General features: G+C 42.2%; 1 protein-coding gene across 1 annotated transcript; it reads left to right on the top strand.

Moving 5' to 3' along the window:
• The first annotated feature begins 177 nt into the window (after positions 1 to 177).
• SPRYD7 (SPRY domain containing 7) lies at positions 178 to 10,179 on the top strand. The gene is made up of 5 exons (XM_057367387.1): positions 178 to 326; positions 1,567 to 1,683; positions 4,625 to 4,791; positions 6,434 to 6,536; positions 9,013 to 10,179. The coding sequence occupies exons 1-5, from the start codon at positions 224 to 226 to the stop codon at positions 9,108 to 9,110; spliced, it is 588 nt and encodes a 195-aa protein (XP_057223370.1). The 5' UTR covers positions 178 to 223; the 3' UTR covers positions 9,111 to 10,179.
• The last annotated feature ends 2,405 nt before the right edge of the window (positions 10,180 to 12,584 follow it).

Raw genomic sequence — 12,584 nt, 5'->3', positions numbered from 1 at the left:
CACCGCGACAACGGAAAAACAGCATCACTCGTTTTCCATTAGATTTTAATTTCCAGAGGAAAGATTGGGGGGTTAATGATTCCCCTCCCGCCCCCCTTTCCTAATAYTTTGTTTTGTTTTACTTTAACCCGCGCCCTTCCCGGCGGTCCACGCCCGCCATGTCGCAGCGGGGCGGAGCGCCCGCGGCCGTTGCGCCTGCGCAGTGGTGGATCTGCGGCCGGCCATGGCCGCCTCCGTGTTCTGCTGCTTCTGGTGCCGGGATGGCGGCGCCGGGCACATCCCGCTCAAGGAGATGCCGGCGGTGCACCTGGACACGCAGCGCATGGGTGAGCGGGGCAAGGCCGGTGCCACCGGCGGGAGGCTCCCCGGCGGGCAGGGCCGCAGCCTCAGGGCGCCTCACAGGATAACCGCTGGGAAAGTCGCTTTAGGGCTACTTTTTACAGGGATTGGGAGTTTTCAGGGAAAAAAAAAAAAAAAGAAAGCCTGGTTTAAAAAGGGGTTGAAAACAGTTTGGGTTTAAAATGGAGTTGATCGGCACAATGAGCATGTGGGGTGTCTGAGGGGGACGGGCTGCCCGGCGGGGGCTGCGGGTCGTGGGCAGGGTGGGCACGGGACGGTGGTTCGGAGACGAGGGGCTGAGTGCACAGAATCACCGTGTCAATGAGGCTGGAAAAGAGCTCTGAGGTCATCGAGTTCAACCTGTGACCCAACACCACCATGTCAGCCAGACCAGGGCACTTAATGCCACGTCCAGCCATTCCTTAAACACTTCCAAAGACGAAAAACCCACGTTCAGTTATGGCCATGGAGATGGAGCCAGGCCGTGYAGAGTCTTGTCCATGCTGCTCCTTTGAGCATTGCCCTTAGCATCAGCTATCCACGAAACCATGCATATTCTTTGTTGAGCAGAGAAGGGGTCTGGGCCAGCAGCAGTAGAGCAGGTGAAAGAGCTGGGAGGAATAGTTGCAGTCCAGTGCTCCAGCACAGTTGTTAGCGGCTGCCTCCCATGTGCTTGACCATGCCAGCAGTGCCTAAAGATTAAGTCGTCCAATGGAGAAAGAAAACTTATCAGAGGACTTTTTTTTCTCTCTGTATTGGCAGGCACATTTCTAATAGAATTATTTCCAAGAATAAGCAAATGCCTTGCAATTCCATCAATCGTTTCTACCCAATGTGCTTTTCCTTCTTGTTGCAGAATGCTTTTTCTGCAATGTTAGAGATGGAGTACAGGGCTTTGGTCTCACAGTGAACCCTTTCTGACTAAATTGTAAGTTATGTGTCCGATGTGGCTAAGCAAAGTATGGTAATCAGCATGGTGCCATAAAGGCCAAGAGGTGCAAATTAGATCAGCTTATAGATTTTAAATAAATAAATCTGTTGAAAGATGAGCTAGCCTTTAAACAAGCTTCCTTCTCTTGCTTTAAAGCCCCTCTCACAGACTAATGAAGCTTTTACTTGGGGCAGAAGGAACAAAAACTCTTCTCAATGTTTAGGGCTTTTGAGGGCTGCTTCCACACYTCTAAAAAATGTTTTGAAGTTCTGTGGGGTTTTTTTTTCTTCTTGCAGGAACAGATGTCGTCATTGTTAAAAATGGCAGAAGAATATGTGGGACAGGAGGCTGCTTGGCCAATGCACCTTTGCATCAGAACAAGAGCTATTTCGAGTTTAAAATCCAGTCCACAGGTTAGTCAGCAAAAAATATACAACTTTAAACTTGGAAGGTATGTTGCATTGTCTGCTGGGTGTAATATCTCAAATGTTCAGCATGTGCCTCTTTCTAATTGCATGCTTGAGCTTGTGAACTTTAGAGAGATTTATAAATTGTTACTGTGTGAAAGTAAATCTTTCTTCTTTTTTTTAATTGTGACTCTAAATTATTAAAAAGATGGTAAGTGTATTACTGGAGGAGAGCAAATACTAAGCCCTTGCATGGTCTTGTTTATATGCATGTTTTTGAGTTGGCATATTTTAGAAATTATGTTTGCCTAAAAAATGCCTATGACCCCATAAGACACTAGTTATGAAGTATTTTTTAGAGTGCAGTTTATCCAGTGATATTTGTAGCTATTTGTCTACCCTTGTCTGCTTTTAACAGGCACTGTATTTCTCCAAGCAAGGGAAAAACTCCTTGTGCTACTCTTTGCTTTTCAGATCAAATGTGTAGCACTTATTCCAACACTGCCTTATCCAGAAAAGCCTTTCAGCACCTTGTTCCTTTATTTGCTCTGACAAATACGGTCAGCTTCACTGCTACAGAGAGCACTCCAGGGTTGTCAGCATTCTAGCATTAAAAATCGGYCTGTATTTTTAAAAGCTGTTAGCAGACACTGTGAAAATGAAGCTTTCTTTCCCTAAGTGTGTGTGGGGAAGGAAGAAGAAGGGAAGTGTTAGTCCAGAGGCAGGCCTCATGTGCCAGCTGGAGCTTTGTGGGTAAGGGTTGGTTGCTTTCCGGTGGATCAGAGTGCAGGCAGTATGAACACAGATCTGTCCACAGCACCTTGCAGTCSCATGAGTTGATTAGTTTTAAGCCACCTATAACCCCATATCAATCTTCACTTGGCAATTTTATTATCCTTTATGTTGGGAAGAATCCATTGCAGGTGTTGTTCATACCCAGTCATTACTCACACAGATACAGTGTCCGTGTTCTTACACTTGAGAAACATGGGAAATAAACCCTCCTGATTCCTGTGAGCCATTTTTCCTCTATTCCTGTTCCCTCAAGGCACGAGAACTGCGGATAACTTAAAGTAAATCTTTGAATTCCCGAAGTGTCTCTGCACAATCAGAGGTTATCTATGGGGTCACCCTGACTGTTACAAAGTTTTCTGAAGTCTCATCACATTCTTGTCTTTTTCATTCTGGCCATGTAAGTGTTAGAATAAATTATTCTACTATGTTGTCTTTTGAAATGAAGTTTCTTATATTTTTGCCTCATTTTAGTCTTCTGTAGATTAAACAGTCCCAGTTAGTTGGGKTTTTTTTCATTGCTGCCTTATAGATGAAATTTTTACACTTCTGTTTGGTTTTATTGTTTCTTCTACAATATCTCTAATATACCTAATTTGTCTTGCGGTACCATGCCTAAAATGGACTCTCTGATTCAGCTGCAGCAGCAGTAGATGACCTCATCGGTTTTATATATGACACACATCCAGAAGTTTTCCACAGAAGTGGGAGGCACACTCACACTCAGCATGTGGTCCGTGATAACCCCAGAACCATATTCTGTGAACTAGTTCCCAAGCCACTACTGTGTTTGTGCCACTTACTGTTCCTACTTATCTGCTCTTCTTCATAATTTAGTAAAAACAGGTCTGCTTGCTTTATTTCTGACCCGTTAGTCAGGATCACTTTAAACTTGAGGGGCCTCTCACGAGCCTGCAATCCTGTCGGGCTGGGATTAGCAGCATGTGTAATCAGCACTTCCTCATGTTATTCAAGTAATTGATGTGAATACAGAACAGTATCTGACCTTGTGCATTCAATGCAAAACCTCAAACCCCACTTGAGTCATCTTTTTTGATTTGACACGGTACTGCTGATGAGTAATCCTGGAATAGTATTCTAACTACTCGTGCCTTCGTATTGCTGTAACTGTCTAGACCATGTTTTTGTCATTTGACTATTTCAGTGTTGTATGAGTTACAAAAATATTACCAAATGAGGATCTATCATATTAACACTTTCTTSTTTTTCCAAAAGACTAGTTTAACTAGCTAAAAAAAGAAAATTTGTTGTTTACAGATCCATGCTAGTTGGATTTATTTTTTATAACCTCCTACAGACTCAGAGTTTGTTTTCAGTATTTTTCTGGCAATAAATGTTTAGCTGAGTGATTACAATTCTCTTTTTCAGAGACCTTCTTTTACAAGATAGATGCTGTTTTTCTTCAAGTCTCCTGTGGCTACTTGTGCTGGGTCTGGCCAGGATGGTGTTAATTTTCTTCATAGCAGCTGCTGTGGTGCTGTGTATTAGATTTGTGACCAAAGCAATACTGATAACTAAACAATACTGATAACACACAGTATTTTGGCTGTTGCTGAGCAGGGTTTGCACAGCATCAAAACCTCCTCTGTTTCTCACTCTGCCCCGCCAGTGAATATGATTAGGGTTGCGCAAGAGCTTATAAGGAGACATAACCAGGTGGACAACCCAAACTAACCAAAGAGATACCGCATAATGTCTTGCTCAGGAATAAATGGGAGAGGAGGGGATTTAGGGAGGTTCGCAGTCTTTGGCTTGGGAATTGGCTGGGCATCAGTCTACCCATRGGAGGTGGTGAGTGATTGCCATTCTATCACTTTGTTTTATTGTCTCTTTCTTTCACTTCTGCTTTACTTATTAAACAATTTTTATCTTTCGCCACAAATTTTCTTGGTTTCACTCTTCCTTTCCTCTTCCTCCATACCACCAGGGCCTGTGGGGGGAAGGGAATGACTGACTGGATGGTGCTTAACTGTCTACCAGAGCTAGCCTTCTAGTATTTCCAGAAGATATTTACTAGTAGTACCATCATGGCRCTACCATTATGTTAAAAAACAAATTCTTTATGCTGTCCTGCTTCCATCAGTCTTCMAAAAAAAGGTGCTTTTTTTCTTACTGTGTTAATGTCACATTTTAGGGATTTGGGGTATTGGAGTGGCAACCCAGAAAGCAAACTTGAGTCAAATTCCACTTGGTCGAGATGTCCACAGTCTGGTGATGAGAAATGATGGAGCTCTGTACTATAACAATGAGGAGAAAAATAGGCTACCAGCAAACAACCTTCCTCAGGAGGGTGACGTGGTGGTGAGTTTCTTAAGCCTTCCTTGCTTCCTCACCTGTTCCCAAATGCCTCTCATTTACTGCTCTGTGGTCAAACTGACTGTTTTAAGTCAAATTGTGCAGCTTGCATCTCCCAGTTTGGAATATGCTGGTATGAATTCCTGTTGTGTTTGAATGGATCAGCAGCCTGGATATGGGTGGAGTTCGTTCTCCATAAATATTGATGGGTTCCTAATGAGCGATGTAYTTGGCCAGAGTTTGAGAAGTAGTTTTAATGCTCTGTGGCAGTATCTACCTGACTGATAACACTCATCACAAGGATCTTACGTTGTTTGAGATGGGACCTTCCTGAAAAAATAGGTCTGGAATGCATTATATGGCTATGCACCATGCCCAGCTGAACTCAAGATCCCTTAGCTAACTGGTTAATGATTGGAAGGACAGAGGGGAGCAGAGGTGGGTCCGTGGTGATAAATTAATTGTGGTTTTAGCCAAACTTTTGTAGTGTATGGGGATATTAAGTGGGGAGGGGAGTAATGCCTACTGAGAAAATGATTGAGAATGAGAGRAAATGGATAATCTTAAGCTGKTTTTTTTTTTTTTCTACCTTAGTATCCCAGGTTTCTCAAAACATCTTTAAGTGACTTTTTTCAAAGTGTTTTTAGTGCTGTCGTTTTCTCCATATCCTCTTACGTGTTTTCAAAAATGCATGACAACAATGCAATAAAATTGAGACCATTTATCACCCCTACTTTTCATGCTGGGTAACCTGCCTCTTTATAGCCATGTTTAGAAATGCTATCTGTAGAAACCCCAAACAGCTAAGGTTGATCTCTCCACCCTTTACCCTCAGATAGATACTGTTCTTTTAATCCCCTTCTGAAATCGGTTTTTGAAGGGTTGCAGACTGTTTCAGGGTTTCGTAAACTACTGTGGTCCGAATGGTTTCAACTAATCACAAAAAACGTAACTGATGTGCTACTGCAAACTCCCCTGTTTCTGTAAATATAAATTTATTTTGTTTTGTATGGAAARCAAATTTTTGAAGTTCTGAATGACCACACAAATTGTCACACTCAGGCATACCAAAGCAGTGAGAAAAGTCCTTTAGATAACAGATAAGTTTCTATCTTGTTAGTGTTTGCTTTCTGCTCTGTAGTCAGCATATTTATAGCATTGTGTATRAAACCACAGTCTGTTGCTGCCAGCAGAGTAGATGAACTGAGAGAAGTTTCCATATGGAAGTATGGAAGGATAAACTTGATTCATAGCATCATTATTTACCAAATTTACGTCCATGGGATGCAAACAAGAACATTACGAACTGCCTCATATTCAGAACCATTGCAAACCCTGTGTTTCTTTAACATGTGAAATTTGGATATTTGTTTTGTAAACTCAGATGCAAAGTACATTGTGCAGTACTGTGCTGCATCCCAACTTAATGGGTGTTAAGGAATCCTGAGTATTTGAAAATACAGATGTTACTGGTCATTTATTAACTTCTAGTCCTTTGCAGGAATATGTCAAGTGAGATTTTCTAGGATGCTGTGGTTTGCTCAATGGTGTTAAAATCTGCCTGTGGCTAAGAAAGCTAAATTAAGTAGCAGTCTTATGTGTATAAACTTGTTGATGCTTTTTTTTGTTAATTTTCTGTACTTTGTAGGGCATTACATATGACCATGTAGAATTAAATGTATATTTAAATGGCAAGAACATGCATTGTCCGGCTTCAGGAATCAGGGGGACAGTCTATCCAGTGGTCTATGGTAAGTCAGAGATTTTCAAACTGTTTCACAATTTTTTCATGCCAGTTCGTTTTTTTTGAGCTGTGTATTCTTCTCACTTATATGGAAAACAAATCAATCATCTATTCTTGGCAGCTACAACAATTAATTGCATGAAAATGCAAATCTAGGAAATTACAAAAGTACATTTTCACCTCATTTTTAATTCTGCTTAATAGGAAAAAAAGCACTGCTTATTGACTGTTTACAGTGTTTATATCCAGCAAGCTGCGGAGTTGCTGCACTCAGTCTGAAAGCTGCCAGGTAGAAAAAATATGAAGCAGATGGAAGACTTGTGGGTTAAGCTGATTTATCTGTGAAGCTTGAGATTTGTGCCTTTTCATTTCACAATCTTCATAAAAGCCTTCAATGTTCCATAGCAGTAGAATTGTTGTTTGTATTTTCTTGAACTTCCTGTGCAGTTTCTACCCATTGCCTYTTGTCCTGTTGCTCAGCACCACTGAGAACTGCCTGGGTCCAACCTCTTCGCTCTTTCTTCAGATACTCACTGATGAGGTCCCTTCTCATCTCTTCTTGAGGCTGATCAGTTTGCTCAGCCTCAGCCTTTCCTCATAGGAGAGATGCTCCCGTCCCCTCATCATCCTTGTAGCAGTCCTCTGGACCTGCTCCAGGAGCTCCATCTTCAGTTTATCTTTGTTCCTATGTGAGCTTCATCTAAGTAATAGCCAAAATAATTTTAGCTTATTTAGTCAAAATCATAGCCTTAGCTATGTGATGGGGATATTTTGTAACTTCATGGTGGATTCCTACTAAACTGTTGGCATGTCCCCATTTCTGTGTTGATACATTTTGATTGGTATGGAATTTTATGAATAGGAAAAAGGTACTCTAGATACGTTGTGGAGTCTTTGAGGTTTCTAAATGTAGCTGGTGAGTTACTTGCTTCCAAGCCATTTGAGTGGAATCGTTTTAAATGTTGTGATGTGTCCTTAAGCCACGTGATGGCGCTGCTGAAATGCTGTGGCAGCTCCGCGGGATCTTCTTGAGCAGAATCATCACGAGCAGCAGAAGAGTTAGTGTGTGGCTGCATCTTTCCTGTTTTGGAAGGGGTGTTAGATAGCATGAAGAATGAAGTATGCTTTCAGGAAATACTTGGTGGCATGTTAGTGTACTGTTAATCTTTTTTCTCTGACTAAAGAAGTTCCATGCCTGGGGGGTGCAGTGACCTTTTGTTGCCAGTCACTTTTTATCTTCCACAAGTGGGCATAGTTTCATCATAATTATTATGTCTCCTACATCGAGCTATAACTTGAAGCCTGCAAGCTGCTTTTGTACAGTACTTACTTGGTGTAAATTTTACTATAAGTGTCCTTAATTTAATGTGAACTTCTGGTCCTGTGGAAGGATCTGGCCATAGAGAAGAGAGTCTCTCAAGCACTTACACTATTCAGACTAAAACTATAGATCTCTTTTTAAAAGGAACATGATAGATCAGGCAAATGCAGTGTTAAGCTTGAGAAGATAAAACAAAAAAAAAGTGATTTRAAGGTTATTCCCTACAGCAGCTGTACCTCAGGCATTTTCATGGAAGCAAGACACAAACACTACGTAAGTACTACAGAACTGTACAATTACACTGATAGGAGTTTTCATTGAGCCTAGGAGGGAAAAATTCCAGCCTTGGCTCTGAGATAGCTAAATTCCAAAATATGGAGATGAGGCTTTGCTTGTTTGARCTAAAGTTGGTAGTGTGCCAGGTTAATCTCAGAGGTTGTCTTTGAAAGAGACCTTGCTTTTCTGACTAGTTGGGTGTTTCAGTTTGCTAGTAAACTACACAGAAGCTTTGCTCTGAAAATACTCAGCAATTTATTTTTTTTATTCAACATTCAAAGTACTATTGCAGGTAGTAGGTTATACAGGGTATCGAAAATTGGGAGAAGTTTTGTAAAAAGACACATTAATATCCGACTTCAAGAAGCAGTCAAAGAAGCTCTCTAAACTGATGGTTTAGATACCAAGCAATGCAGACATCTGAAACCTTGTAAACCTCTAAAAATCCATTGTAGACAGCTGAAACTCCATCAGAATTAGGAATTGGATAGAAAAATACATACCTGAAGRGTTGATATTCCTGTAAGGTGTATTTGGTAATGTCCTTAATCTATATATTTCCAGAGAAATGGAGCAGAAAGTTTGCAATCAATAGCCTGAAGCCCTGCTAACACTCACAGTGAAATGAGATATGACTCGAGATATCTCGTTGACTTCACCAAGGATGATTACCAAGTAAACATCAGAAAAGAGAGATTATTTGCTTTCCTGGGATATGTGTAGGGATTCATTGAAGAGATTTCTTTTAATTGTGTATATGTAATGGATGCATTGAAGAAATTTCTCATGGTTTGAGYATAGTCTACAGTCTAGTAAGATGGTGTAATGGAGGATCAAACTGTAAGTGGTACATCTGTAATTCCTTCTTTTTGGTTCTTTTCTACAGTTGATGACAGTGCCATTCTGGATTGTCAGTTCAGTGAATTTTATCATACACCTCCACCCGGGTTTGAAAAGATCCTCTTTGAGCAGCAAATCTTCTGAATGTCTTCAAACTGAGAATTTGCAACCTGCACTGTTACAAAAGCTTTGTCATCCTGAAGCCTCACTTTACTTTTAGGAAACATATCTGTATTTTTAGTAAGTATTTGTGACTGTTGTCTGCAGAATAAATATGTTAACTGCAACACCAGGTAAATGTGTTGCAAATAAGAGTTTTCTGGCAATGTTTTGTAATTGAAAATGAGTGTTTTGGGGCAAGGTTTTTCTCCAATTTGTATTTGATGCATAAGGAGACTAAGGGACATTGCTCTTGTCAGTATTACATTCAGTATTTTGAATAAAGTGGAGCTCTATAAGGCTAATAGTTCTTATGCATATGATAGCTGTGGAGATGGGTAGTTCTCATTATTTCCCCACCCCCCAACTTCTTTCTCATAGAAATTATGTAATTTCTTTAAAGGATGCACAGTGTTTCTAATCTGATGATTTGGAGTTATGATGTCCCAGTTGTGCAAAGTGACCAATAATACAATGGCATAACTAGCAGCTAGATTTTTTTTTKGGGGGGGGGAGGTGTAAGTTAATCCACACCCTCAGTCTTAGACCAGTTTAATACAACTTGTTTCTTCTAGCTTTTCATTTGCTTTTATTGTGACCAAAAGAAAATAGAATATTTTCTAGTAATACTTTTTTGTTGAACCTTAAAAGATAAACCTGAACACTACCTGTGTGTTTGAAAACCACAATGCTATGTTACTCTGGTAAGAGACTAAGTACAGATCACTCAAATTGGGTAAGCAGAGATCCAGGTGAAGGGTATGAGATGTTATGGTGAAGCCTTACATCTAAACTGTAAACTAGATTGTTCTCTTATGGAATAGCATATTTAATTTCTTCGTGAATCATTTATAAATGGCTAAGACATTGTTCTAAAATGTGATGCCCTTGAATATACATTGTGAGATGTTATTTTTTCCCCTCTTGTCATATTTAATATACTTCCTAGAGGAATTTTTATTGTTAAAAAAAGATCTTCATACTGAATACTCGTGTTTTGGTTTTGGCTTTTCCTGGGTTAATGTGTTTGCATAAATTATTTTATTTAAATATCTTTAGAAATTACCTTTTTCTGAAACTTTCACGTGCAAACAGCTTTCTCAAAGCCATTCACCTTAGGATTTACTKCATTTGTCTTAATTCTGTGGCCTGTGTTTTCCTTCCTTTTAGCCATGCTGTCACATGACAGTATTGGGTAGAACTTTTCAGCATGAAAGAAATGATGCTTTTGTCAGCATTATGTTGTAAAGCTTGGGAGAATAAGAGTGCAACTTTATCATTTCCCTTTGAAATCTGCTCAAATCAGAGTAGATGATTTGAGCAGAKATTTCTCAGCGTAATGAGAAATAAAATTTAAATCCTAAAACACCTTTCACCCCACCCCTCCCTTCTTTCTGGGCTTAAATTTAATCCTGATTTGCTCTACCTCCTTCCCCCAACAGCACAGAGACCCAAGCAATGGGGGCTGTGGTCAGTTCATCACGTATTGTTTCTTCTGCTCCTTTCTCCTCTGGGGGAGGACTCTTCACATTCTTTCCCTGCACCCAGTGGGTCCCTTCCACTGGGTGCAGTCCTTTAGGAGCAGACTGCTCCAGCATGTGTCCTCATGGGACCACACATCCTGCCAGGAGCTCGTTCTGGGTCACAGCCTGCTGTGGGTGGGGTCCTTCACAGGCTGCAGCTGGATCTCTGCTCCCCCATGGGCTACCGGGTCACAGCTGCTCCACCRTGGTCTGTACCAGGGGCTGCAGGGGAATCTCTGCTCAGGCACCCGGAGCACCTCCACTTGCCTTCTTCTGCACTGCCCTTGGTGTCTGCAGGGCTGTTTCTCTCATATTCTCACCTCTCTCTCTGGCTGAAATGATGTAGTTTTTTTTCCCTCACCTCTCCTTAATCTGTTACCACTGTCTCTGCTGGGCTTGGTCTTGGCCAGCAGTGAGTCCATCTTGGACCCAGCTGGGATTGGATCTGTTGGAAATGGGGGAAGCTTCAGGCATCTTCCCATGGAAACCACTCCTGTAGCTCTCTACTACCAGAACCTTGCCATGCAAACCCAATACAGCTTTCACACAGCCTGGGCTTCAGATGTCTAATGCAGCCCTCTAAGTCCCAGCTTGCAGGGATTGCCTGTGACCTCTGTCTGAGGCCAAGAAAAATGGCCYTCTGTCCTTCTGGAGGTATGCTGCCTTGGAGAAGCTGTGCTGCCAGCTGGAGGAGTTCAGGAGGCAGTGAAGAGGCAGCACATCAGAGAACATGAAGGGAAACAGACAGGATCTTCTCTGAGTATCAACAGCTTGAAGAGCCTCAAACTCCATCTGTAACAGGGAAGACATTGGTGTCTACCTTGCACTATCAAGGTAAGCAAAACCCCTGGAGAAGAGCATGGATGGAACTGATGACTTCCGGCACCAAGAGGAATGTTCTTGCCACGCCTATGGCCTTGCAGCTGCAAAACAGGTTCACTGCCTTCTTAGTTGAAGAGAAGCTAGATGAGCATGGGGCCCAGGTGGTGGACTGTACCTTGCTGGTGAGGGGAATGGGAATGGGAATGGGAAGGAGAAGGCAAGTGAAAATAGGACAAGTCTGTAATTGACTGTAGATCTAGTGTTGGCAACATCCCATAAAGTCCTAATAGTTTCTGGTAAGAACAGACAGTGAGGTGGACTGAAGGCTGGGTGAATGGCCAGGCCCAGGGGGAGGTCAGTAGCACAAAGTGTCATTGGAGGCCAGTAACCAGTGCTATGCTCCAGGGTCAGTACTGGGTCTGGTCCTCTTTAATATCCTCATTAACCTGGATGATGGTGCAGAATTACCCTTAACAAGTTTGCAGCTGGCACAAACCTGAAAAGATTGGTTGATGCGCCAGAGCATTGGTGCTGCCATCCAGAGGGACCACAAGTTGGAGAAATGGGCTGATGGGAAGCTTGTGAAGTTCAACAAGGAGAAGTGCAGAGTCCTGCACTGGGGAAGAAACAACCCCATGCATCTGTACAGGCTGAGGGCTGTCCATCTAGGAAGCGGCTTGGCAGAAAGGGACCTGGGGATCCTGGTAGATGACAAGTTGAGACAGCAATGTGCTCTCGTAGGAAAGAAAGTGAATGGTGTCCTTGGGTGCATTGAAAATTGCAGGCAGGTTAGTAGAGGTGATCCTTTGCCTCTGCTCAGCCCTGCTGGGGCCACACTTGGATTGCTGTGTCCAGTCCTGGGCTCCTTGATACAAGAGGGACAGGGACACCCTGGAGAGAGACTGAAGGGCCACAAAGATGATGCAGCGTGGAGCATCTCCCATGTGAGGAAAAGCTGAGAAAGTTGGGACTGTTCAGCCTGGAGGAGGGAAGGCTCAGGGGGATTTGATCAATGACACCTGAAAGGGAAACTGACAAGAATGTAGAACCGGGMTTTTTGCAGTGGATAACAGTGACAGGACTAAAGGCAATAGGCAGAAACAAATGCAGGAGG

The sequence above is a fragment of the Malurus melanocephalus genome, unplaced genomic scaffold (genome assembly GCF_030028575.1).
Source record: "Malurus melanocephalus ecotype Western Australia unplaced genomic scaffold, MMel_1.1 scaffold_78, whole genome shotgun sequence".
In the NCBI taxonomy this organism is placed as follows: domain Eukaryota; kingdom Metazoa; phylum Chordata; class Aves; order Passeriformes; family Maluridae; genus Malurus; species Malurus melanocephalus.
This window is presented reverse-complemented; position numbering and strand designations above follow the sequence as displayed.

Coding starts and splice junctions, on each gene's coding strand:
- SPRYD7 (XM_057367387.1), top strand. CDS start 224: ATGGCCGCCTCCGTGTTCTGCTGCTTCTGGTGCCGGGATGGCGGCGCC. Junction 4,792..6,433: donor CTCAGGAGGGTGACGTGGTG/GTGAGTTTCTTA, acceptor TGTACTTTGTAG/GGCATTACATATGACCATGT. Junction 6,537..9,012: donor AGTCTATCCAGTGGTCTATG/GTAAGTCAGAGA, acceptor TCTTTTCTACAG/TTGATGACAGTGCCATTCTG.